Source organism: Hippopotamus amphibius, chromosome 5, assembly GCF_030028045.1.
Source record: "Hippopotamus amphibius kiboko isolate mHipAmp2 chromosome 5, mHipAmp2.hap2, whole genome shotgun sequence".
Taxonomy (NCBI): Eukaryota; Metazoa; Chordata; class Mammalia; order Artiodactyla; family Hippopotamidae; genus Hippopotamus; species Hippopotamus amphibius.
In genome coordinates, this window is record NC_080190.1 from 13,423,732 (window position 1) to 13,447,626 (window position 23,895).

The 23,895-nt window shown below is 37.2% G+C and overlaps 1 protein-coding gene and 3 non-coding genes across 4 annotated transcripts in view; all 4 read left to right on the plus strand.

Annotated features, from left to right (window-relative positions):
- The first annotated feature begins 1,967 nt into the window (after positions 1-1,967).
- The window catches only part of EIF3A (eukaryotic translation initiation factor 3 subunit A), a 32,961-nt gene continuing 11,033 nt past the window's right edge, over positions 1,968-23,895 (plus strand). Inside the window, exons 1-16 of the mRNA XM_057734684.1 lie at positions 1,968-2,164; positions 7,916-8,106; positions 8,265-8,401; positions 8,793-8,956; positions 10,376-10,575; positions 11,772-11,980; positions 13,471-13,642; positions 17,542-17,646; positions 18,014-18,112; positions 19,392-19,508; positions 19,755-19,940; positions 20,533-20,880; positions 21,313-21,417; positions 21,497-21,610; positions 22,851-22,973; positions 23,652-23,805. Coding sequence (XP_057590667.1) covers positions 2,116-2,164; positions 7,916-8,106; positions 8,265-8,401; positions 8,793-8,956; positions 10,376-10,575; positions 11,772-11,980; positions 13,471-13,642; positions 17,542-17,646; positions 18,014-18,112; positions 19,392-19,508; positions 19,755-19,940; positions 20,533-20,880; positions 21,313-21,417; positions 21,497-21,610; positions 22,851-22,973; positions 23,652-23,805 — 2,473 coding nt within the window. The 5' untranslated portion in view covers positions 1,968-2,115. The remainder of the gene's footprint in view (positions 2,165-7,915; positions 8,107-8,264; positions 8,402-8,792; positions 8,957-10,375; positions 10,576-11,771; positions 11,981-13,470; positions 13,643-17,541; positions 17,647-18,013; positions 18,113-19,391; positions 19,509-19,754; positions 19,941-20,532; positions 20,881-21,312; positions 21,418-21,496; positions 21,611-22,850; positions 22,974-23,651; positions 23,806-23,895) is intronic.
- Positions 17,744-17,872, plus strand: LOC130854704 (small nucleolar RNA SNORA19). Its single transcript, XR_009054143.1, has one exon. It is a non-coding gene; the product is annotated as a small nucleolar RNA SNORA19 (small nucleolar RNA).
- Positions 18,924-19,053, plus strand: LOC130854703 (small nucleolar RNA SNORA19). The gene has a single exon (XR_009054142.1). It is a non-coding gene; the product is annotated as a small nucleolar RNA SNORA19 (small nucleolar RNA).
- On the plus strand, positions 23,308-23,412 carry LOC130854669 (U6 spliceosomal RNA). The gene has a single exon (XR_009054118.1). It is a non-coding gene; the product is annotated as a U6 spliceosomal RNA (small nuclear RNA).

Consider the following 23,895-nt stretch of genomic DNA (forward strand, 5'->3'; position numbering starts at 1 on the left):
AAAAAAAAAAAGGCATAGTATTTGCTTGTAACCTATCACATTGTCCTGTATACTTTAAATCATCTCTAGATTACTTATAACACTTAATGTAACGTAAATCTATATAAATAGTTGCCATTGACAAATTCAAGTTAGGCTTTCTGGAATTTTCTGGAATTTTTTTTTCTGAATATTTTTGATCTGTATTTGATTGAATCTGAGGATGCAGAGTCCCACGGGTGTGGCAGGTCGACTGTACTTTTAAAATAACTTCAAAGATGGGACTTCCCTGTGGTCCAGTGGTTAAGACTCCGAGCTTCCAATGCAGGGGGCACGGGTTCAATCCCTGGTTGGGGAACTAAGACCCCACATGCCTCAGGGTGCAGCCAACAAACAAACAAACAAACAAAAACAACTTCAAAGAGAAAAGGATGAAGATGTAGAAATACTGGACTTCATTTTACCTCCCAGTTTTCTAGTATTTTTATTGTTTCAGGTCTACCAAATAATGAGTAATAATAATTTTACCATTTTCTTTGAGACAATGGAAAGATAAGAATGTTGGAAAGCTTTTCTGATACTTAGGCCAGGTTTCCTTTTATTTTATTCTGTTACGTGTCTCTATGGCCTACCAAATAGTTTTCTATCTATAGCATTTAAAAGCTCTATTTGCTCGTATGCTTAGCTCTTTAATTTTGACCTAATTATTATATACATGAGTAAGTCTCTTGATCCTGCCCCATAAAACAGTTCCCACAGCTTCTTAGTATCAACACCTACAGCTCAACCCTGCTCTTATTTTTTTGAGGAGTAAGCTCAAAATATTCCAAGCATTTTGGAGGAATAACTCTCTGAAATTAATTTAAAAATAACCTTTTTTAAGAAATTGTGATTTATTTTTTTGTCTATGTCTGCAGTTCCCAAATTTTCATTCTTTCTAGTGATAAATAGAAAAACCTCTTTGCTGAGGCAGAAGGCATGAAGGGGAGATGCTTTTTGTACCTACTGTGGTTTCCTCATTCATTACTGTACCACTCTCTCATTAATTCACATATTCCATTCCTTATTACAAAATGTGTAACAAATTTGCAACAACTTATTCCACTGCTGCTTTCTGAATTTTTCTTCTAAACTCATCTTAATTTCACACAAGGGCTTGAGTAATTAGACTCAGTTCAAATGGCTTTCAAGTTCTAGGTATAATAATGTTTGAACATTAAAATCGTTCGTCAATAATAAAAGACTATAGCAAAGGGCCTGCTATAAACTGATTTTTTTCACTTACTTTTCTTATATCTGTGTGCGATATGTGCTGAATATCTAGGCGACAACACTCCCATGTATTTTCAAATATTCTGAGGGTCTGTTCTGCTGCATGTCTTTTGCCCCCACGCCAGGTTGTTGTCCCCATCCTTCAGGTCTCGTCTCAGAACCAGCCTTTCCTGAGGGCCCAGGCAAGCTCTGTGTCACCAACTTTAAACTTCTACCCAGATATGAAATAAGCGTGCTTATTGGTTTCCTCCCCACGCTAGTCCGTCACGTGACAGGTACCACCATCTCCAGCGGTGAGCATCGCTGGCCTAAAGACAGCTGCTCAAAGCATTTGCGTTAAATGAATAAATTCGGGATTTTAACTCAGTCAAGTCATTCCCTAGGCGATGGGAGCGGATAGAAACTTTGCACGACTCCGCACAAATCATGTTAAAAGAAGAATCTGTGTCTTCTCGCCAGACACACGTGCTGACCCAAATCTCACCTTTCCCACCTAGAATCTCGCTCGAGGAGTGAGGGGCCTGAGAACCGGCTCCCTAACGTTTCTCCGAGGAGCCCCCAGCAGCGACCACAGCGATAGGTGGCCGCCGGCCACGTCAGCCGCCCAGCGTGCAGCCAACGCGCCTGCGCGCGGGGAGGGGCGGTGCCCGCGCGAAGGTCCGCCCCTACATCCGGGGCCTAGGCGGCGGCAGCGCCGCCGCGCGGGGGTCACGTGGCTCCTTCCTTTCCGTCTCTGGCCGGCTGGGCGCGGGCTACTGCTGGCGAGGCGCGTGGAGCCTCGCGCTGGTTCCCCTTTCGTCTCCTCTCCCGGCCCGGGCCCCTGAGGAGTTCGCTGACGCCGGGTGAGCTGAGCCTGCCGCCAAGATGCCGGCCTATTTCCAGAGGCCGGAAAATGCCCTCAAACGCGCCAACGGTGAGTAGGGGATCAGGGTGCGCCGGCCTGGGGCGGCCCGAGGCCTCGGAGGTCGGGGGGCCCAGGCCTGGTTCTCGCTGCTCCGCCGCCCAGCTGCGGCTGCACAGGAGGCCGGTGCGGCCTGCCCGCCGCAGACCCAGCCCGCGGCTGGGCACGGTCTCCCCTCTCGCTCCAACCGACGAGGGTGGGTGGGAGCAGCGGAGCCGGGAACCGTGCCTCCGGGGGCTCTCCCTCCCTCTGCCGCCGCCCGGGGAGTCTCGGGGGCCGCGGCTCCGGAGACGGGCCCGCCCGGGCCCGAGCTGCTTCCCCCGCCGTCCGCCTCCGCTCGGCCCTCGGGACCGCAGGGCTTTCGGCCTCGGCCCCGCGCCCCCGGCCGCCATCTGGGAGCGCCGGGGAGGAGGAAACATGGCTCCCTCCCGGGGACAATGCACGCGAGAGCCGCGGCTCCACCTCCCGCCTGGCTGGGAGCGGGGCAGCCCCATCTCCGCCCCCCCCCCCAGCCCAGCGCCGCGCTGTGCGGGGTCAGGGTCCGCCTAGCCTACTCTTCCCCTCCGACCACCCTCTCGGCTTCGGGGACTCTGACCCGTTTAATCCGTGCCCTGTTTCTCCTGGCATCGATCACTGGCAGCTCAGAAACTTGCTTCGAGTCACAGGAAGTTGGAACAGAGTTAATACTTGTAAGAGGGACTTCAAGTTCTCTCTCAAAGATAACGAAAGCGAGGCCTAGGGAGTCTGGTTTGCCCAAGGTCACTCTGGGAGTTAGCTGTTGAGGCAGGAGCCTACCTAAAACCAAGGTCTCTTAACTTCCAGATCAGTCGGTTTTTTTTTTTTCACCACGGCGCTGCTGCTGGATTTTTATTTCCATATGTGTACCTAAGCCACCGGCGCTTTTGGGAAAACTTGTGCGTGTCACGGTGTGTTCAAGAGGCATTTATTACCTTGGCATTTATGGGGGAGCAAATGTATTTATTATACGTGCCTCTGGGTCTTTAAACACTTCATTTAGGGATTAAAAGTGTTAGGCCGTCCATTGCTCTTAGTTTCACCCTTCCTCCATCCAGACAAGTTTTGGATCTTATCCATGTTGTAAACGGACATACCGTATCTGTTAAACTTTTATGCTTGTGAAGCTTGTTTTGTTTGTTTGAAGATTCTCTTAGGAAAAGGTCAGTGTCTGTCAGTGTCTGTCAGTACATACGGTTGCTCCTGATAACCTGTCAGGGCCAGAGATCTTGTCACGTGCTTGTTATTTTAACTAAAAGTAACAATTTCGGGGAGAAGTAACAGTTTGTGGAATAGGATAATGCGACATTCTGTGGAATAAAGTAATTGTTTTAAAAACAATGGAAACTACAACTTTGATCTAGTCACTCATTCTAAGCGTCCATCTAATAGTACAGGCAAGAAGTTTCACACGTTGATTTATAGGAAAGAGGATAGGTGAAGATGGAAATTTAACCCTACAAAATAAACTAGCAAAGCTAGAAAAAGAATTTTTTTAGATGTTTTGAAACTTAGAGAATTATATTGTGGTATACCAGATGACTTTGGTGTAACTACTGCTGTAATTGCTACTGCAGATCTGTTTTATACTCCTTTGAATGTTGACCAACAGACATTTTTTTTCCACGTTAATTGGCTGAAGCACTGTAATCTTGACGGCCTAAATATTACACAGTTGGTGTAATACTTCCTTCACTCCTTGTTTCCTTCACTCCTCCCTTCTGAGTCTTTTTATGAAGTAACTTTTTAAAATTAGAAAGGATGTATGATATGTAACAAATCTTAAACCTTTTCTCACGATTTCTAAGTTGAAGTAGATTTGATTCATGAAGGGCAGTTTGGGGAAAATGTCAGAAATTAAAGTAGGCAAGATGAGAAAGGGACACCGGGATGGGGGTGGAGACTTGAATTGTGTTAGTGTAGTTTTTGAAAAAGGTGCTTTCAAGCTGTAGGATGGGTGCTTGTATGGTAGAGATGCTTTAGCTTTTAAGTAATTTCTGAACCTTTGATCTTGTGAAGGAGAGCTCCCATATTAGTATCAAAGAGCAGAATGCGGATGGCACATGACACTGCTTACAAAACTTTAAATAAGATGATCAAAGCACATTTTATTTTAATGGAAATAATCTCACTTATCTGTAACATTTGTAATCTCAATCACATTTAGACCTCATCCATTACATTGTGTTAATAAAATGTGAATAAATTTAAGTGTAGAATAGTTTGTCAGAGCAATATTTTTGGAAACAATTGGACAGCAAACATCCAGGAAAATGAGAACTTGACCCATCAGTTACAAGCAAGAAATTCATACCCCAGAATCATTTGGAAAAAAGCTCATCTTCCAGTTTATACTGTTAGTAGTGCCAGATCAGTTGCTTTGGACCCTTTAACAGCCTTAACTGAACACTCTGCAACCAGTGCCTTAAAAATAAAGTTGTTATTAAGCCCACAAATTGTGTAACATTATAGCTTATCTACTTGGTCTGTTGCACAAATAAACTAGTAAAATTGAAGGAGCTGACCTAAAGTTTTTCTTTATAGGTAAGATACATACTTTCATTCATTGTGTCTTTAAGGTTAACTCAGAATGCCCATCCTGCTAGTAATAGTTTGTAATTCCAGATTTTAATTTTTATTTCAAGAATATCAATCAGGAAATGAACATTTCTTTAAACATTGCAGTAGAGCTTTTAGTGTGTAATAATATTTTCCAGCCTCAAAAACTTTTTTCCCCCTAATTACATGATTCAGAGGATCATTTAAACTAAATCCTCAGATATCAGTCAGGATAAAGACAAGAACTCAGCATCATGGATTATCATGATAAACATATTCCTTTAAAAAAAAAAAATCCTTGCCTGTTTTCTTTTTTTTTCTTGGTGGTGGTGTTGGTCCTGTAAAAAATTACTTTTTAATGCATTTACTTTAGCTTGTTCGAAACTGTTGTTTCAGAATTTGAAAGTATTGACTTTGAAATTATGAATTTTGATTGGCTGTTGAGGAAATGAAAAGTACTTTCAGTTCTATCACTATACAAGACTTTCTGTTTGTTTTTTTTTTAATGACATAAGGTACCACACTCATTTAAAAATAAGAGATTGGGAAGGTGAATTACTTTTTGACAGTTTAATATTTTGTCACCACTTCATGCTGGGGCCAGCTCTTAAGTTTAACTTTTTGTGCCTATATTCTGTATTGCTGCATATAGACAGTGCTTATATACAGTAGTATGGGACTTAAATCCTCAACGTAAGATTGGGAATTGGATGTAATAGGTCATTTTGTTGTGCTGCTGTGATATTCTTAATGTAAAAGATAAATTTAAAAATGTTTACTCCCCAACTTTTGGCTAGTAAAAACTGTTTTTGTTGAATAGTTTTGAAAAACACTTAACCTTGTATGCATGCTCCAGGAAGAAGATGGTCCTCTCCTTAAAACAGAAAAGGCTTATTCCAACAAAGGATTTAGTTGTATTACATCTTTGTTTAATTTTTTGGGATTTTTTTGTGTAATAAAATTGACTCAACTGAGAATGGCCTTTCTCCCATATTGACAGGTTTGGTATTGAGACTATTGAAATGTTGAAGAGGGGTTTATATTCATTTGCATGTGAGGAATATGATTTGATATAATATGGAATTATGTGGGATATTGTGTCAAAGATACTTATTTCAGAATGTTTTGTGATTTATAGTGTGCAAACTTTTAATATACTAGAGTTGCAATATTGTCTGTAGTTTTCCTGGAGGAAGAAATGTTCAGAAACAGTATTCCTGAAAGATGTAATAATTGGAAGAAGAAATAACAGAGAATTACTCACTAAATCTGTAGATCTAGTAAATCCTCCAAATAAGACATTTTTGCCTGTTTACCTAGTACAGTTAGTTACGTGTTAGCTAATATTGTACATTGTTAGGTTAACACTCAAAATAATTTTTTGTCAAGGATGTTTTTTTCTTGGGAGGAAAATAAACAATGATTTTAAAAAACAGATGTGTTTTAAGTTTTTTATAGTGTAAACTAGTGTTCTGCCAAATTATTTTTCAAATGTTCAATGGAGAGATTTTTGTGTATGTGTGAAATTTGGCAGTTACTGAGTTTGAAGTTGAACATAACCAGAAAAATACCATCCCCTAGTCTGTTAAGTTGTACGAAAGAAAATAAAAGATGAGAAAAAATATGATGAATCAACCTTGGTCAGAAATAATGTGATAGAGGAGCCTCTGCTTTTAATTGAATTTCAAAATGAGCAATATACCTAAAATCTAAGATTGGAACTGATTTTGAAATATTGCCACATACAGAATGTCTTCAGGTTTAGGTGGTGAATTTTAACTTTTTTTTTAATTTTATTTTTTACAATAAATTGCATATATTTAGAGGGTACAATTTGGTATCCCAATCTCCCAATTAATTCCCCCCTCCAACCCTCCCCGCTTTCCCCACTTGGTGTCCATATGTTTGTTCTCTACATCTGTTTCTTTATTTCTGCCTTGCAAACCGGTTGATTTGTACCATTTTTCCATAGTCCACGTATATATGTTAATATATGTGAATTTTAAAAGAGTATACATTTCTTTGCTCTACATTCTAAACTTTTTTTCCCAATTAAAAAGTAAACTTTTAATTTTAGAAGTTTGAGACTTACAGAATTATACAGACAGTACAGAGGGTACTTGTGTACACCACACACAGAGTCTCCTATTAATGAATATCTTACATCTGTGTGATACATTTGTCACAACTAATGAATCAATGCTGATACACTGTTATTAAGGAGAGTCCATACTTTGTTCATATTTCCTCAGTTTTCCCTAATATCCCTTTTGTATTCCGGGATCCCATCCAGGATACCACATTACATTTATTTGTCTCCTTAGGCTTCTCTTGGTTGTGACAGTTTCTTGCCGTGATGGTTTTGAGGTGTATTGGTCAGGTATTTTGTCTCCCAACTGAGATTTGTCTCAATATGTTTCTCATGTTTAGACTGGGATAAATAAGTAGAGATTCTGTGCTCATGGATTGGAAGACTAAATACTGTTGTCAGTTCTTCCAAATTTGATATGTCAATTCAGTAAGATCCCAGTGAGCTATTTTGTAGATATCTACAAGCTAATTCTAAGATTTATATGGAAAGGGAAAAGGTGTTGTATAGCCAACACAATACTGAAGAAAGAACAAGATTGGGGTACTCACACTACCTGATTTCAAGACTTTTCTATAAGGCTACAGTAATTTAGACAGTGAGGTATTGGCAAAAGACAGACAGATCAATGGAGAATGATCAAAATAGAGCCCAGAAATAGACCCACACAGTCAAATGATCGAAAGGAACAAGGTCAATCTAATTTGTTTTTTCTGCCTCAAGTCTTAACATAAACTAACAAAAAATTCATCAGCCAAATCACTGTGACTGAAGTTATAGTTGATTTTTCTGCATCTGCAAGGGGGAGATTGTTTCCCTCATGACTTGAATTTCTGGAACTTTAAAATAACTTAGACATAATTGACACAGAGGAATTGAGTGAAATCTAGTTTTATCTGTAGGTCATATTTGAGATCATATTAGTTTTCCATTGTTTTACCTTGGATAATTTTGGCATAGCTTTAGAAGTCAAAAATAAATGTGACCTCAAAAGAGATGGTACTAAGTTCAGAAATTAAAACAGCCAAATTAAAAAGCAGGATTTAGGCTTTTATATAGTATACGTAACTGATTTTAATTCTCCTGAATTACTTTTCCAGAATTTCTTGAAGTTGGCAAAAAGCAGCCTGCTTTGGATGTTCTTTATGATGTTATGAAAAGTAAGAAACATAGAACATGGCAAAAGATACACGAGCCAATTATGTTGAAATACTTGGAACTTTGTGTGGATCTTCGCAAGAGCCACTTGGCTAAAGAAGGCTTATATCAGTATAAGAACATTTGTCAACAGGTACGAACAGCAGTGTTTTTATATTTTAGTAAGTGTTTTAAGTAATTTTCAGAGCATTTTGCCTCTCACAGTTAATATGTTTTATACTGTAAAGTTTGGATTTAAAATATTTTAGGGTTTGTTGGGAAAAGTGTTTTATTTATTTATTTTTTGGCTAGGTGAACATCAAATCTCTAGAGGATGTTGTTAGGGCATACTTGAAATTGGCAGAGGAGAAAACTGAAGCTGCTAAAGAAGAATCCCAGCAGATGGTCTTAGACATAGAAGATTTGGATAATATTCAAACTCCTGAGAGGTGTGTGGGTTAAATTGCTAAATAAATTTTTCTCATGGTTTTTCTTTACATATGTCTCCATCCCCATTTGAAGTAGATGTTAGAAAGAATGCTTGTTTTTTGCAATTTTAAATGTATAGTAACCTCAAGAAGTCATGTACTATTCAAAGTTCATAAAAGTGGGAAATTACAGCCATCAGATAGGAGGATGTATACTAATTTAAATGTCTGTAATACTGATTGGGAATTCAAATACTTTGACACTAAGTGATAGCTTTACAGTGTGTCCAGAGATGTAGGAAGAATTTGAACTATTTTCTAATGATCAGTGTTGGTTTTAGTTTTATAATCATATGGCAAAGTAGGAAACCATGTCTAAAATTGTTTTCAACGTTTTAAAATATTTTTGTAGTGTTCTCCTAAGTGCTGTAAGTGGTGAAGACACTCAGGATCGGACTGACAGATTACTTTTAACTCCATGGGTTAAATTCCTATGGGAATCATACAGACAGTGTTTGGACCTTCTTCGAAACAATTCTAGAGTAGAGCGTCTCTACCATGATATTGCCCAACAAGGTAAAACAAGAACTGATTTGAAAAGTTGACTTAAGGATAAGTTTTGCAAAAAACTGTTAAAGTTAACCTCCTTTTCTCCACAGTACTTATTTTATATAGTTTTTATTCTTATTGTAGATGATTGGCATTCATTTGAATATTAAGTAAGTGATTATCAGAAATTTGTTTCATTAGCCAGTGTAATCTTGTGTATTCCATTGATGTCTGAAACACCTTTTAAAGTCATTTTGGAATTTTCCAAGTGATGGAAAAGATAAACTTAACTTTTTGATTGCTTTCTGGCAGACTTGAGTTCTACTTTTGACTCTACAACTACAACATATTCTTTGGCAAGCTACTTAACTGTGCACTGGGTTTCTAAGGTCTTTTTAAGCTCCAGAAAACTTTCATGATTCTATGAAAAACTATACACTTTTCCTTTTTTAAACAGTATTATTGAATGTAGAGCTGAACCTTCCTGATGACTCAGAATCATCATGAAAAGTATCCAGTAGTTAATACTGCACACACTTTTAATCTGAAGAACTGTATTAAGCCTGTTTTCCTAATCTTGTCTTTTGGCCTTGCTGTCACTTATCTTGATGTCAGTGCAGCCTTTTACTCTATGTGACCTGAGAGTGGCTCTTGGCTTTTTCTTAACTTTGGCCTTAGGTACAAGCTTGTGTTGCCATTCTTTTTAATATGGGGCTGATTGGCATTTATTTGTTCAAGTTTTAAGTGACTTTGTGACTAAGAATATTTTTCTAGGAGTATTAGAATCTTTCATTTTGCTTACATGGCTAGCATATGTGAATTTTCATTTAACATGAGTAAACTAGAGCTTTTTTGGTAACAGTTGAGATAAATATTAACTTGTAGTTCAACTGTATCCTGTTGAAATAGAAATACTCTTTTTAAGGGAAGGACAAAAGTTATTTTAGTATTGCATTTTTGACAGTAGAAAATTACTATGTATTTTAATGATGGAGCAAGTAGTTCATTTACACATCTGTGTGCATAGTTGAAATTACGTTACCATAAACCCCCAATTTGTATTATTCAGTTTTAATTAGTGGAAAACTCGTTTTCTAATAAGTTAGATAGGAAAGTTCATTGTATTTCAGACCAGAATTTTTTTACTCTTTTAGGGTTTGAAGTGATAAGTGTTTGAAAGGTGAGTCGCTTCTAGACCTAAATTTGAATAGCTTCCTCTTGTAAGCTCTCCCAGAGCTGTGTATTAGTCCTAGACCAGGACTGATGACTGTGGCCAAAAGGCAGTCAGGGTACATGAAGTGAGTTATGACTCTGATCACTTCTAAAGACTGATGGTAAGTTTGGTAAATCTTGTTAAAATACATGAAATACGTGAAATAAAACCTATTCAAATACTTTAAGTTGTTGGTGGAAAGTACCTAATATATTTTACAATTACATTTATAGCTTTCAAATTCTGCCTCCAATATACACGTAAGGCTGAATTCCGTAAACTGTGTGACAATTTGAGAATGCACTTGTCTCAGATTCAACGCCACCATAACCAAAGTACAGCAATCAATCTTAATAATCCAGAGAGCCAGTCCATGCATTTAGAAACCAGGCTTGTTCAGTTGGACAGCGCAATCAGCATGGAATTGTGGCAGGTATGTTGTGAACTGTTAGCTTTTCTTTGTGGTAACAGTCCATATTACCTTTTTTTTTTTCCTTTGATGAGTATCTGCATCTTGATATCTCTTGGTTAATTTCAATAGATAAGTGACAAATTTAAGGTTGTCTAATAGAGTAGAAAGAGTTCTGGACAGGAAATCTCAGATATTTTGGTTCTAGATGCCTGCTGTCAATTCTGAGCCAAGTCATGTAATGTTTTTCAGACCTCAGTGCTCAAAGTGTGGCTTAGTGCCTGGAGAATATGCATTTACAGAATTTTTAAAATAACAATTTCATGGTAGTTTTGTGTCTGTTTACTCTGATTAAAAAAATTCTGAGTTTATCTTTCCATGTTATTTTTGTAGTAATTTTATTGTATTTTATAAAAGTATTGGTGGTGACAGGTTAGAACGTACAAGGATGAACTTGTCTTTTACCGCAGAGTTGGAGAAGCGCGACACTAGATTGTCTCCTAGATTTCTCAATGCTGCCTTGACTTAGTAAGCATGCACAGTGAATATCCTACATTGGAAATCTCAGTAGCATTGGGAATCTTGTCCTCAGCACGGCCTTTCTGCTCTAAGAATTCTGTGGACATTTTCACATGAATTGTTTTTATATATTTGATTCCCCCACCAAATCTAATTGAAATTGCAGAGGAAGTAAAAACTGGTAGCTTTTCAGCCAAGTGAAAATGTGATTTCCTGCTCTCTCCCCATATTTTCCTTTTCTGTAGGTACACCCTTAAAATACTATCTGTTGAACTAAAGAGGAAAAAAAGTTCGATAGAAGACAAGTAAACATACTTGGTATAGAAAAAATGAATAAGTAAAAGGAAGAAAATATTTATCTATTATTTTATCACTCAGAAATAACCTCTATATTGTTTTATGTTCTTCCAGATTTTTAAAAAATGTATTCCTCTAAGTGGTATGATAATATGCACATTCTTTTAAAAAAATTTGGGCAATCTGCTTTAAGAAGCTTAAGGAGTTAGTGTTTTTGTAATTGTGATGGTTTTCTGAATCATATCAGATATTAAATTATAGATGAATAAAAAGAACCACACATAGAGGCATTTTATTTGCCATTTTTATTCTTAAGTGTTCTGTATTTTAAGTTTCATAGAGAGATTTGAGTTAGATTTGTTTGTTTAGAATGCAATGACTGTAATTTGTGCCACTAATTTTAGGAAGCATTCAAAGCTGTGGAAGATATTCACGGGTTATTCTCCTTGTCTAAAAAACCGCCCAAACCTCAATTGATGGCAAACTATTATAACAAAGTCTCAACTGTATTTTGGAAATCTGGAAATGCTCTTTTTCACGCGTCTACACTCCATCGTCTTTACCATTTATCTAGAGAAATGAGAAAGAATCTTACACAAGAAGAGATGCAAAGGTAAGAATCTTATTGTCAGATAGTATTGAAATTATGAAAGAAATACCTTCTAAATGGCATGATAGTGTTAGATGAGGGTTTCTCAGCTTCTGCACTATTTTGGGGCTGGTGAATTCTTTGTTGTGGGGGGACTGTGTTTAGGATCTTTAGCAGCGTCCCGGGTTTACTCACTGGGTGCCAGTAGCACTCCTTCTAGTTGTAATTACCTAAAATGTCTCGATGTTGTTCTTCTTGGGCAGTATTCTTGGTCTTCAGTAGCTGTCTTTTATCTGATAACCAACTCTCCAGTTGAGAAAATGGAATATTAGGAAAGGCAGTGTTAAGGTATGAGCTTTCTCTATCTGTGTATAGGTATTTAGAATCTAGGAACTAATTAGACAAAAAGAAAAGATAGTACTTCTATCAAGTAACTTTTTTTCCCGATTATAAAACATTAACTGTATAGAGTACTTGGTATATTTTTATGTAGTTGGATAGTCTGTAATTTAACAATCTAAAGACCACTTTATTTTTTTAACATTAGCTGTATACTTTTCTTTCAGTCATATTTGTTTTTTATTATACATTTCAATTGGGCTTAGGCAACTCACATATTATTTCTTATTGGTAGACCATGTTATTTTGGCCTCCAGTATAATTATATACACTAAATTGTTTTTCTTTTAGCTTTTAAAGCAATACATGGAACCAACTAAATGAATTTTTCTAGTATGTATTTTTTTAAAAAACTCTTGGGGACAGTGTTTATTATGTCATTCACTATCCCATATGTAATCCACATCTGTTTGGGATAAGAGAAAAAACTTGATTTTCTTTATTTCTCTACTCTCCCATTAGAAAATACCATACGAGTACTGTCATAATCGTTAGGCTGTTTTGTTCTATGTACATTATTTTCCTTAATGGTAACAGCCTTGTGACTCAGAAAATTAAGTATCTTGCGTAAGGTTCTAGTCTTGGAAATCATGAAACTGAGATTCCATCTCTTGACTTTTGGGCTTCAGAGCCCACAATGCTTAGTGTCCTACGGTGCTCTGAATTCAACCTGACTTTCCTTTTGTGTTTTAAGGAAGCTTTAGCTTTTGACCCCCACATCCTATAGTTATGTTCACTTATGGTCCATATAATTTTCTCCTCTTTCTTATTGTCATTTTTTCCTCAGTTTTAAAAGCTGCCCTAAATGTTTTTGTAGGGAAGTATAGGGTATATACAAATGTGTCGGTTCTGCCATCTTACTCAGTCTTTATAGCTAGAAAACGTTGACAGTAGTAAATGGGCAGATGAAGTTCTGCTTCTCCAAGTGTTCATTTTAGCATAATCCATTTCTCTTTTAATTAATCCCATGCTTTGACGAATATTTATGATTCCACTCACCATGGTGGTGTACATATTCTGTCACTGGCATATTTTACTAGATGGTTAAAGAGAAATGTCTTTCTGCTTAATAAGTAACATTTACCAATTTAACAGATTGTGACTTTGTTCTCCAGAATGTCTACTAGAGTCCTCTTGGCCACTCTTTCCATCCCTATTACCCCTGAACGGACTGATATTGCTCGACTTCTGGATATGGACGGCATTATAGTTGAAAAACAGCGTCGCCTTGCAACACTGCTAGGCCTGCAAGCCCCACCAACGCGTATTGGCCTTATTAATGATATGGTTGGTATAAGTTTTAGCATTCTTATGGCTTTGAACAGAAAGCTATATGGTTGTATAATTTTTGATTAATACTGGGAATCCTGATGCATTGCCAGGGGATTCTGATGCGTGGGCAGGTTTGAGAACCACTGGTGTAAGTCAGCACTGTGTTCAGTTGAGGTGTTTCGTTTTGAGCGAGCTGGAGTTAAATTTGATGTCGCAGATGAGATTTGGACTATCTTTGAGGAATAGCATGGGCCACTTGATGATGATGATGGGCAAGAATATTCATGTCTCATTTCAGGGGCTGCAGGAAAAAAATCAAGCTGATAGGTGTTAGAAATATGATGAGGAGGCTAGGAAAGAATGTGAATTAGATTAGGCCCAATTCTGGACAATGAAAATATTTCCAACTTTTTTTTGTTTTAAACTTTCATTGTATGTTACTAGGCGGTGGTTGTTAATCAGGGCTATGCACTGAAATTGTGTGTGAGGTACTTTTTTAAAGGCAAATTTCTAGGTTTCACCCACTGCGTATGCTAAATCAGTTTCCAAGTATGGAACCTCAGATTTTGTGTCTTCACGATGTCCTACATTGAAATCTTTAATTCAGTGGAAATTCTATCATGTGAGTGTCTATTATATGCCAGGCAAGTTAATGGAATTTGCATTCCAGAGGAGTTTAGATTTTAGAGATTCTGATTCACAATAGTCTGATGTAGTGGTTATCGTGGTACACCTCCAGCAGATTACTTTGGGACAAGAGAACAAAGAGGGACAGGTACCAGAGAATAGGCCTTACTTTACTGGCAGAGTCAATTTAGGTAACAAAAGTAACACATTTTCTTTATGGCAACAGTTTTTTCTTGTAGCATAGTTCTCTGTTATAGTAGCAAGGCAAATTTACTTTGTGGTCAACTTTTATAAAGAACTTAATCTCTAAAACAGTATTTCTCTGTGTGCCTCCATGTTTTATTCTGCTGCCGCTTGCAAAACAGCTTTGTGTTTTGGCAAGTTTTTATGGGACTGAATTAGGATTAAATGTAATATAAAACAACAGTATTGTGTTTATTTAGGAAGAGGTTTTACTAGCAAATATGTATTTAAAAAAATTTACGTACTGAAAAATGTGCCAAACTGGAAGTATAATCCATATCTCTTGAGCCCATGTCTGTACATAGCACACCTGGATGGTAACTTTGGTCTATTATGATACTGCTTCAGGGATCGGTGTGGGTGGCATCCGGGTCAATAGCCAGGTCATCCAGATTTGGGTCCTTATTGTACCCGTAGATAAATGTTTGTACGAAAGGTACTGGTTGGTGTCAGATGAATAGATTAGCTGACTGTCAAGAGGCATTTTATAAAACTTGAGTTCACCATATGTACGAGGTGGAGACCTGAGTTTTGGGCTCATACAACTAAATTCATAATCACCAAGAGAATGATTCTGGTATCTCAGGAACAGATTCAGACTAATCAAGTTCATAAGAGACTGTTAGATCAGAAAGCCAATTATTAATTTTAGAGAGAAATATACTTTAATAGATTATGATAGCCTGTCAGTAAATTCCCTATTTGCAGAGGGTATTAAATGAAAAATCTAGAATATTCATTTACTTAAAATTGAAGTATAGTTGATTGACATTGTTGTGTTAATTTTTGCTGTACAGCAAAGTGATTCAATTATACATATATGTGTATGTTCTTTTTTATATTCTTTTCTATTATGGTTTATCTCAGGGTATTGAATATAGTTCCCTGTGCTATACAGTGGGACCTTGTTGTTTATTCTGTACGTAACAATTTGCATCTACTAATCCCAAACTTCCAGTCCATCTACACCCTCCAACCCCCAGCAACCACAACTGTTCTCTGTCTGTGGGCCTATTTCTATTTCATAGATAGGTTCATTTGTGTCATATTTTAGATTACACATATAAGTGATAGCATATATTTGTCTTTCTCTGACTTCACTTAGTGTGATAATCTCTAGTTGCATCCATGTTGCTGCAAATGGCATTTTTTTAATGGCTAAATGAGTATTCCGTTGTATGTATGTGTGTGTGGGTGTGCATGCACACATATATATATTTATTTATTTATTTATTTATTTATTTATTTATTTATTTATTTTTTTGTGGCACACGGGCTTAGTTGCTCCGCGGCATGTGGGATCTTCCTGGAGCAGGGATCAAACCTGTGACCTCTGCATTGGCAGGCGGATTCTTAACCACTGCGCCACCTAGGAAGCCCCCACATATATATATTTATATCATATCTTTATCCATTTATCTGTTGATGGACATTTAGGTTGTTTTTATGTCCTGGCTGTTGTGAATAGTGCTGTTATGAACGTAAGGGGTGCATGAATCCTTTTTAGTTGTCCGGATATATGCCCAGGGGTGGGATTGCTGGATCATATGGTAATTCTGTTTTTAGTTTTCTGAGGAACCTCCATACTGTTTTCCATAGTGGCTGCCCCAATTTACATTCCCACCAGCAGTGTAGGAGGGTTCCCTTTTCTCCACACCTCCAGGATTTGTTATTTGTAGACTTTTTGATGATGGCCATAGAATAATTTCTTTTTTTTTTTTTTTTTGTGGCACACGGGCTTAGTTGCTCCACGGCATGTGGGATCTTCCTGGAGCTGGGATTGAACCCGTGACCTCTGCATTGGCAGGCGGATTCTTAACCACTGCGCCACCTAGGAAGCCCAGAATAATTTCTTGATGGGAATGAAATCAGGGTTGAATTTTATTTGAATGCTTATATCACATCTTATTCCTGTAAAGATATAAGGACACTTACAAAGGGAAGTATTCAAATATTGTGGGACATCAGTCATGCACCTATTTTGCACTGGAGTTAAACCCAGGCCAGAGTGCTGGAGAATGCGGCCATCCTCCTGTCTTGGGGATGGGATCTGCCAGCAGTTGCCAAGGTTTGGAACCTGGTCTTTAGGCATACATGCTCCTGTGCTTTGGAGTCTTGGTTGTTGTTGCAGTTTTTCTCCTTTGGGTTAGCAGTTCCCAACAAGTGAAGGGTAAAGATCACATGCACTGCATATTGTTAGAGCACAGGTAAGATAGGATTTGGTTATGGGCAGTTTTGGAGTTTATAAAATTATACTGCTTTTTTGTCTCCTTTGTGAGGGCGGTTTATGCAGGCGGCATCTGTATTGTGAGAGGAAGTTGAGTTCTATTGAAATATAAAACTTAAAATATATTAAACTATAATATATATATATTTTAAATACAAATCATAAGTGTAATTGTGTAAATTCTCAGAAGATTTTTCCAGTCAACACTCATTTACCCCAAGAATAGCCACTTTCCTGATTTATAACACCACAGATTAATTTTGCCTGTTTGTGTATTTTATATGAAATTTAAATTCCATAAATGGAATAACATGTGAAACTCTTGTTCTCACTGTGAGATTTATCCATGTATTGAATGTTGTTGTTCTTTCTTTGACTATTTCTGTATATTGTGTGAACCTATCCCTGTTTGTCCTGAGTTTTCTTAAGTTTGTGGCTGTCAGGAGTAGCGCTGCTGTCATAACTTTTGTGTGGTACAGTTATTGTAAACTGGTATTTTACTTGTTATGAATAATAAATTAGTCCATGTTGGCCACACAGATTGTCTTTGTAAATACTTTGATTGTGTTGAAGAGTTTTTATTTCCTTTGTAAAGTCTTGTGGGGTTTCACTGTAGAGAGGTGCATGATTTGGGGCAAGAGACTCAACGTAGTGGTCCTGGCTTCCTCTGGTAAATTTAAAGGAGGTTGAGGCTAGATAATCTTTCAGTCATTTCCCAGATTTTCCAGTCTTACATTTTTCCTTAATTTATAATCAGTTCAGAATCCCAGTTGGAAAATACCTTCAGCATTTAAACCTTTTGTTTTGCTTACTATAGGTCAGATTCAATGTGCTACAATATGTTGTCCCAGAAGTAAAAGACCTTTACAATTGGCTGGAAGTCGAATTTAACCCACTAAAACTCTGTGAGAGAGTCACAAAGGTAAGCTTTGGTTATATTACCACGCAGCCAGCCCTGTAGCAGTTTTAGGTTGTATTTTTATTTGAGAGAGAAGTGTTGTCCCATGTGTTTGAATTCGGTGCACATTTCATTGTCTTTTTTCTTTATGTCAAGAGAAAAGATATTTCTGATGTGCTAAATAAACCTTTGGAGGTAAATTAGCAGCATGACTAATTTAGCCGTTGCTGTCAGTCACCTTCAGACAGCAGTCAATAGCTTCATGTTACTGTTTGTATTTCTTTGCATTGTGTGATGGTTTTGCATGTTAAGAAAATTGAAAAAGAATTTCAGGTGTTTTAGTATTTGTTGTATAAAAAATGTAACTTTTTCAATCTAATGGATTTTATAGGTTCTAAATTGGGTTAGGGAGCAGCCTGAAAAGGAACCAGAGTTACAACAGTATGTCCCACAGCTGCAAAACAACACCATACTCCGGCTTCTCCAGCAGGTAAAGATGAAAAAATGAATGTTTTATGGAAGAACTGGGATTTCTGTCTTGATTGTTTTTATCACAAAACTTAAAAAATTTAGGAATAGCCTAGAAAATGAAAGTCTCCTCAAATTCTAACCCCCCAAATTAGTTTTATCGTTTTTCTGTTTAATTTGAACAATTATTTTATGTAATTCATAACTGCTTTTGTCTCTTTTTGTGTTGACCACTGTCTTCGTACATTTTTCCTTGTTAGCCATATATTTCTTATTCCTTTTAATACCTAGGTAGTTTTTCACTGTCTAAAGTTACCATGATTTATTTATTCAGACTCTGTTGATGGAAGCTTTTTAGTTTTTTTGCTATCATAAAATGTTGCAGTAGTATCTTCTGTACTTGTATCTTTTCATTTTTCTGTGACTTTTTATAGTTAAGAAGTGGAATTAGTCATAGTCTACACATTTGAAGCTTTAATACATCCTCAGAGATTAGATTCATGGACCTCCCACCAGTAGTGAACAAGAGAACCTTTTTTCCTGCTAGCACTAATTATTGTCAGTCTCCCCCCTTCCCCGGCTGCCTGGTGTGGCATGTGGGATCTTAGTAACCCTACCAGCGATTGAACCCCGCCCGTTGCATTGGGAGCCTGGAGTCTAAACCACCGGACCACCAGGGAGGTCCCAGTATTGTCTGTCTTTTAACATATTTTAGTCCAACTTTGTACTTACGTTTGAATATTATGGTTTATAATATGGCTTAAATGATCCTGTTTTGTCTTCATTTGTTTCATTTTGGGGGTGCTTTTTACTGTATGTTCACTTCCATATTTGTGCACATTCCATTGACCTGCTTTCTCTCCTGTATGTGAGCAGCGTTATTTCTTATGTGCTATACAAATGATTGAAGGTTAATTAGCAGTATAACTAAATAGTAATGCTGCCAGTCTCCTTCAGACAAATAATTTTATTAAATGTTCAGATGAATTAGGTAAGTAGCAGTTCTCTAATATGTGACCATTTAGGGTTTGTTTTGTTGTTTTGTTTTGTTTTTTTTTTGGTTTGTTTTTATGAAACTAGGATTTGAAAGGATTATATGGTGGTTCAAAATATAATCCTTTTAAATAGCCTTGAATTGTAATTCCAGCTCCAGCAATGTATTGTTAACATACTCTGAGCTTCAGTTTCTTTTCTTTGAAAAATAGACTTAAGTTCTACTTTTCATGGTAGTCATGAGACTCCACATAAAAATTGCTGAATAAACAATAGCTATTATTACTAACCTTGTGTTTTTTATGCAGGTGGCACAAATTTATCAGAGCATTGAGTTTTCTCGTTTGACTTCTCTGGTTCCTTTTGTTGATGCTTTCCAACTGGAACGGGCCATAGTAGATGCGGCCAGGCACTGCGACCTGCAGGTAGGTGCTGCAAGGGGGCACTGAGGCGGGAGGCCTTTGAGGATTAAAAACACCTCGTCTTTGTTTCTCAGCTTTTGGTACAGTGGCACTATTGTAAAGCTTTATTGAATGAATCTTTGAGCTTTCGTATTTGACATTCCTTAGTTAATTTTTTTCTCAAATTCAGTTGAAAATTTAATCAAAGTTATTCATTTGTAGAATGACTATACATACTTGCATGTAGATAATACCACTTAATTTTCAAAGGTTCGTATTGACCACACATCACGGACGCTTAGTTTTGGATCTGATTTGAATTACGCTACTCGAGAAGATGCTCCAATTGGTCCTCATCTGCAGAGCATGCCTTCGGAACAGATAAGAAATCAGCTGACAGCTATGTCCTCAGTACTTGCAAAAGCACTTGAAGTCATTAAGCCAGCTCATATACTGGTATGTATCTTTGGGAGAAATGGACTACAGAATTTTTGAGCGGCCCTTATGTCTTTCATAAAGGTTTGAGATGATGTCTGAGAGAAGGGATTTATTATGTATTTCCTATTGATGTTTAGTTGTATTTGATCGTTTTGGTATTTTATCAAATATCTATCAGATATACAGATCATTGAACTGTGTTCCATGGGGTATACTCGGGTAATGTGATAATAGGAGTACTGTTACTATACAATAACAGACCACATGGGATGACCCTCCAAATAGGGAGTACTTTCTGCTTAAGTGTTTCTTGTTTGTGAGCTCTATTAGTATTCCTCCTTGGTTCAAAAATTTTAAAGTAGATTTGGTTCAGAGAAAAGTCAGCCTAGCAGATAAAGATTCTTCAGCTATGTCATTGCTGTTAAAGAATTCAAATAGGAGTAGTGCCATAGTATATAGTACTGGGAACCAGTAGCTTGAATAATGTCATCTTCTTTTATTAAATGCAGATACAGGTAAGGATAATAATTGGGATTATGTAATAATATTTTTGATGTCTGATACCGTGGTCGGTCACTTAGAATTTTTTTAAACGCATTTGTTTTTGAAGCAAGAGAAAGAAGAACAGCATCAGTTGGCCGTTACTGCATACCTTAAAAATTCACGGAAGGAGCATCAGCGGATCCTGGCTCGCCGTCAGACAATTGAGGAAAGGAAAGAGCGACTTGAGAGTCTGAATATTCAGCGTGAGAAAGAGGAACTGGAGCAGAGGGAAGCTGAACTCCAGAAAGTACGGAAGGCTGAAGAAGAGAGGCTGCGACAGGAGGCTAAGGAGAGAGAGAAGGAGCGCATCTTACAGGAACATGAACAAATCAAGAAGAAAACTGTTCGGGAGCGTTTGGAGCAGATCAAGAAGACAGAGCTGGGTGCCAAAGCATTCAAAGATATTGACATTGAAGTAAGTAGCATGTTATGCATTAAAACTTCAGATTTATTCAGGTCTTTTAGAAGCACAGGTCTTTACCATTTATTGGTTTATTTTGTGTTATTTGGTTATTTCATTTTGATACAGCTAGTTTATTAATCTCTGAAGTAAGCATTTGTTTTTAGTAACTCTGCAGTGTTTAGCCGCTGTTGAAGTGGAGTTTAGGTACAGTAAGATGGAGGAATAAGAAATAGATGTTAAGATAACATTGTTTTTCCCCAAAATCAGATGGAAATAAGGCTATTTTGAAACATTTTTATATTGCCTGAATTTACCCATTGCAAGCATTTTCCCATTCTAAAGAAAGTAATTTAGGATATGTTTCTAGAAAGAAATGGTGCTTCATATTGACTGCTATGCACTTCTTTTATACTCTTACTATGTTGTGTTTGTATTACTTCTCAGGACCTTGAAGAGTTGGATCCTGATTTCATCATGGCTAAACAGGTTGAACAACTGGAGAAAGAAAAGAAGGAACTTCAGGAACGCCTAAAGAATCAAGAAAAAAAGGTAAATGAAGGAACTGATGAACTTTAACATGCCAAATAAAAGAATTTTTTTTAACAACATTTGTTTTCATGACATTCAGATTGACTATTTTGAGAGAGCTAAACGTTTGGAAGAAATCCCTTTGATAAAGAGTGCTTATGAAGAACAGAGAATTAAAGACATGGATCTGTGGGAACAACAAGAGGAAGAAAGAGTAAGGTTTTCATTTAATTGTAATATTTTTAGACTGTAAGCTGTGATTAAGTCCTATGCCAGTAATGGGAACAGGGCTTCAAATTGGTTTGTATTCTTTTGCCAGAAATGGTGCTTTCATGGCTGCATGTTAACAGATTGGTAGACAGAAATTTTCAGAACAGAGATTAAAAAATGAAACTTGTAAAATACAAAGGATAGCTGAAAAGTTTAAAAAAAAAAACAAGCAGCTCTATGGAGGTAGAATTCACATGCCACAGAATTCAATTTAAAGTGTGCAATTTATAGTTTTAGTATATTTACAGATGTATGCAACAATCTAATTTGAGAACATACTCCAAAAGAAACTTCATACCCATTAGCAATTACTCCATTTTCTGTCCTCTTCCCTCAACAGCCACTAATCTCCTTTCTGTCTCTAGTTGCCTGTTTCGGATATTTCTTGTAGATGGAATCATACAGTCTTTTTTTGTGACTAAAAAGCTCCTTCTGTGGTTTTTTTAGTCTGTATTATATGTATTAATGATACAAAAGCAACATTTGCAAGTGCTTGTAGTGGCCAAATTTGTAGTAAAAGTGAGTGACCTCATTCTGGTTAAAAAAAATGACCACAGGCAGGAGAGAGCACACGTCTGTGGGGGCTGCCTCTTCCTGGTTCCCTTGAATGGTTGTCATTCTAGGCCTAGTGTTGCTAGATTTTCCATTTTTTTTAGAAGTTGAAATTTGTGTGATAATTCTCTCAATATATGAAAAAGTGCTGCAGACCCACTAAAATGCTTGAGCGGATTGGCTGCATGTGCCCTGAAACCTTTTATTGTTTCACTTGGAGCACAAAGCAAAAGCTTTCCTATATCAATAGTTCACCCTGCCTTAATCTCCAGTTGTTTTTATGGAAGAAAATGCATTAAATAATAAAGCCATATAGAGCCTATTATACCATGAGGTATTTATTTTGTTTTACTGTACACATTTTAGTTTTTCCTCTATAAATTTTGTGGTACCATGGAATTAAAACTGTTTCTTACAGGTGCCCCAAGTCGTCTCTATCCATCTTCTGTCCCCGATTGTCTCCTAGGGGTGTATTGGCTCGGATGGATGGTCACCCTTCCATCTTTAGGGCAGAATGGAAGGGGCAAAGGAGCTTCTTGTAATTCTTCAACAACATCTGTCAGGAATTTGGGGTAAATTAGTAATCAGATAATGAATACTTTGAAATTTAACTTTGTATTGTGTATTTGCAGATTACTACAATGCAGCTAGAACGGGAAAAGGCTCTTGAACATAAGAACCGAATGTCACGAATGCTTGAAGACAGAGATTTATTTGTCATGCGGCTCAAGGCAGCACGACAGTCTGTTTATGAGGTGAACTTACTGGTTTCAGGGAAACATTTATTCATGAGCTTTTGGGTTTTGCCTTAAGGATTCTTCTTTAACATGGTGGTACATTCTGTCTTGAGCTAACATTTATAATCGTCATTCAGATAATATTTTAACAGAGATAACTTGAAATTATTTCATAGGCTAAGTAACCAGCACTATGAACAAATTTTTCTGAAGGTGAAAGTGGACTACGTAAAATTTGCTTTTGATATGAGTTTTTGTTTATTCTTTGATTCAGGAAGGAAAAAAACTAGATCAAAGTGTCCTGCTCTTAGGTTCTGACTTAATCATTTGATTTAGTTTGTATAAAAATTGTGCTTGCTTCGGCCACACATACACTAAAATTGGAACGATACAGAGAAGATTAGCATGGCCCCTGTGCAAGAGTGATGTGCAAATTTGTGAAGCGTTCCATGTTAAAAAAAAAAAAAATAAACCCACTGGGTATAGAGTATATTGTCAATTCAGAGTTTTAAAAATTTGACATGCGACAATATCAGTCATTTGGAAATCATTTGGAAATTTGGTTTTTATACTCGAAGGTTGCTTTCTATGGTTCCACGAAACTTGCAATGCTTTTGTAAACTTAAAACTTACTGCCAGTTTGTAGCCCTTGAAAATTTGATTTTTTTTTTTTTTTTTGTAACCATTCAATTACAGGAAAAACTTAAACAGTTTGAAGAGCGATTAGCAGAAGAAAGGCATAATCGCTTGGAAGAACGTAAAAGGCAACGTAAAGAAGAACGAAGAATAACCTACTATAAAGAAAAAGAAGAGGAAGAGCAGAGGAGGGCAGAAGAAAAAATGCTAAAAGGTAACTATATAGAGCAAGATTTGGAGTTGTAAAGCAAGGTTGATAATAGGTCCAGTTTATACAGTCGCACTTAGAAAATAGAGGAGTGTG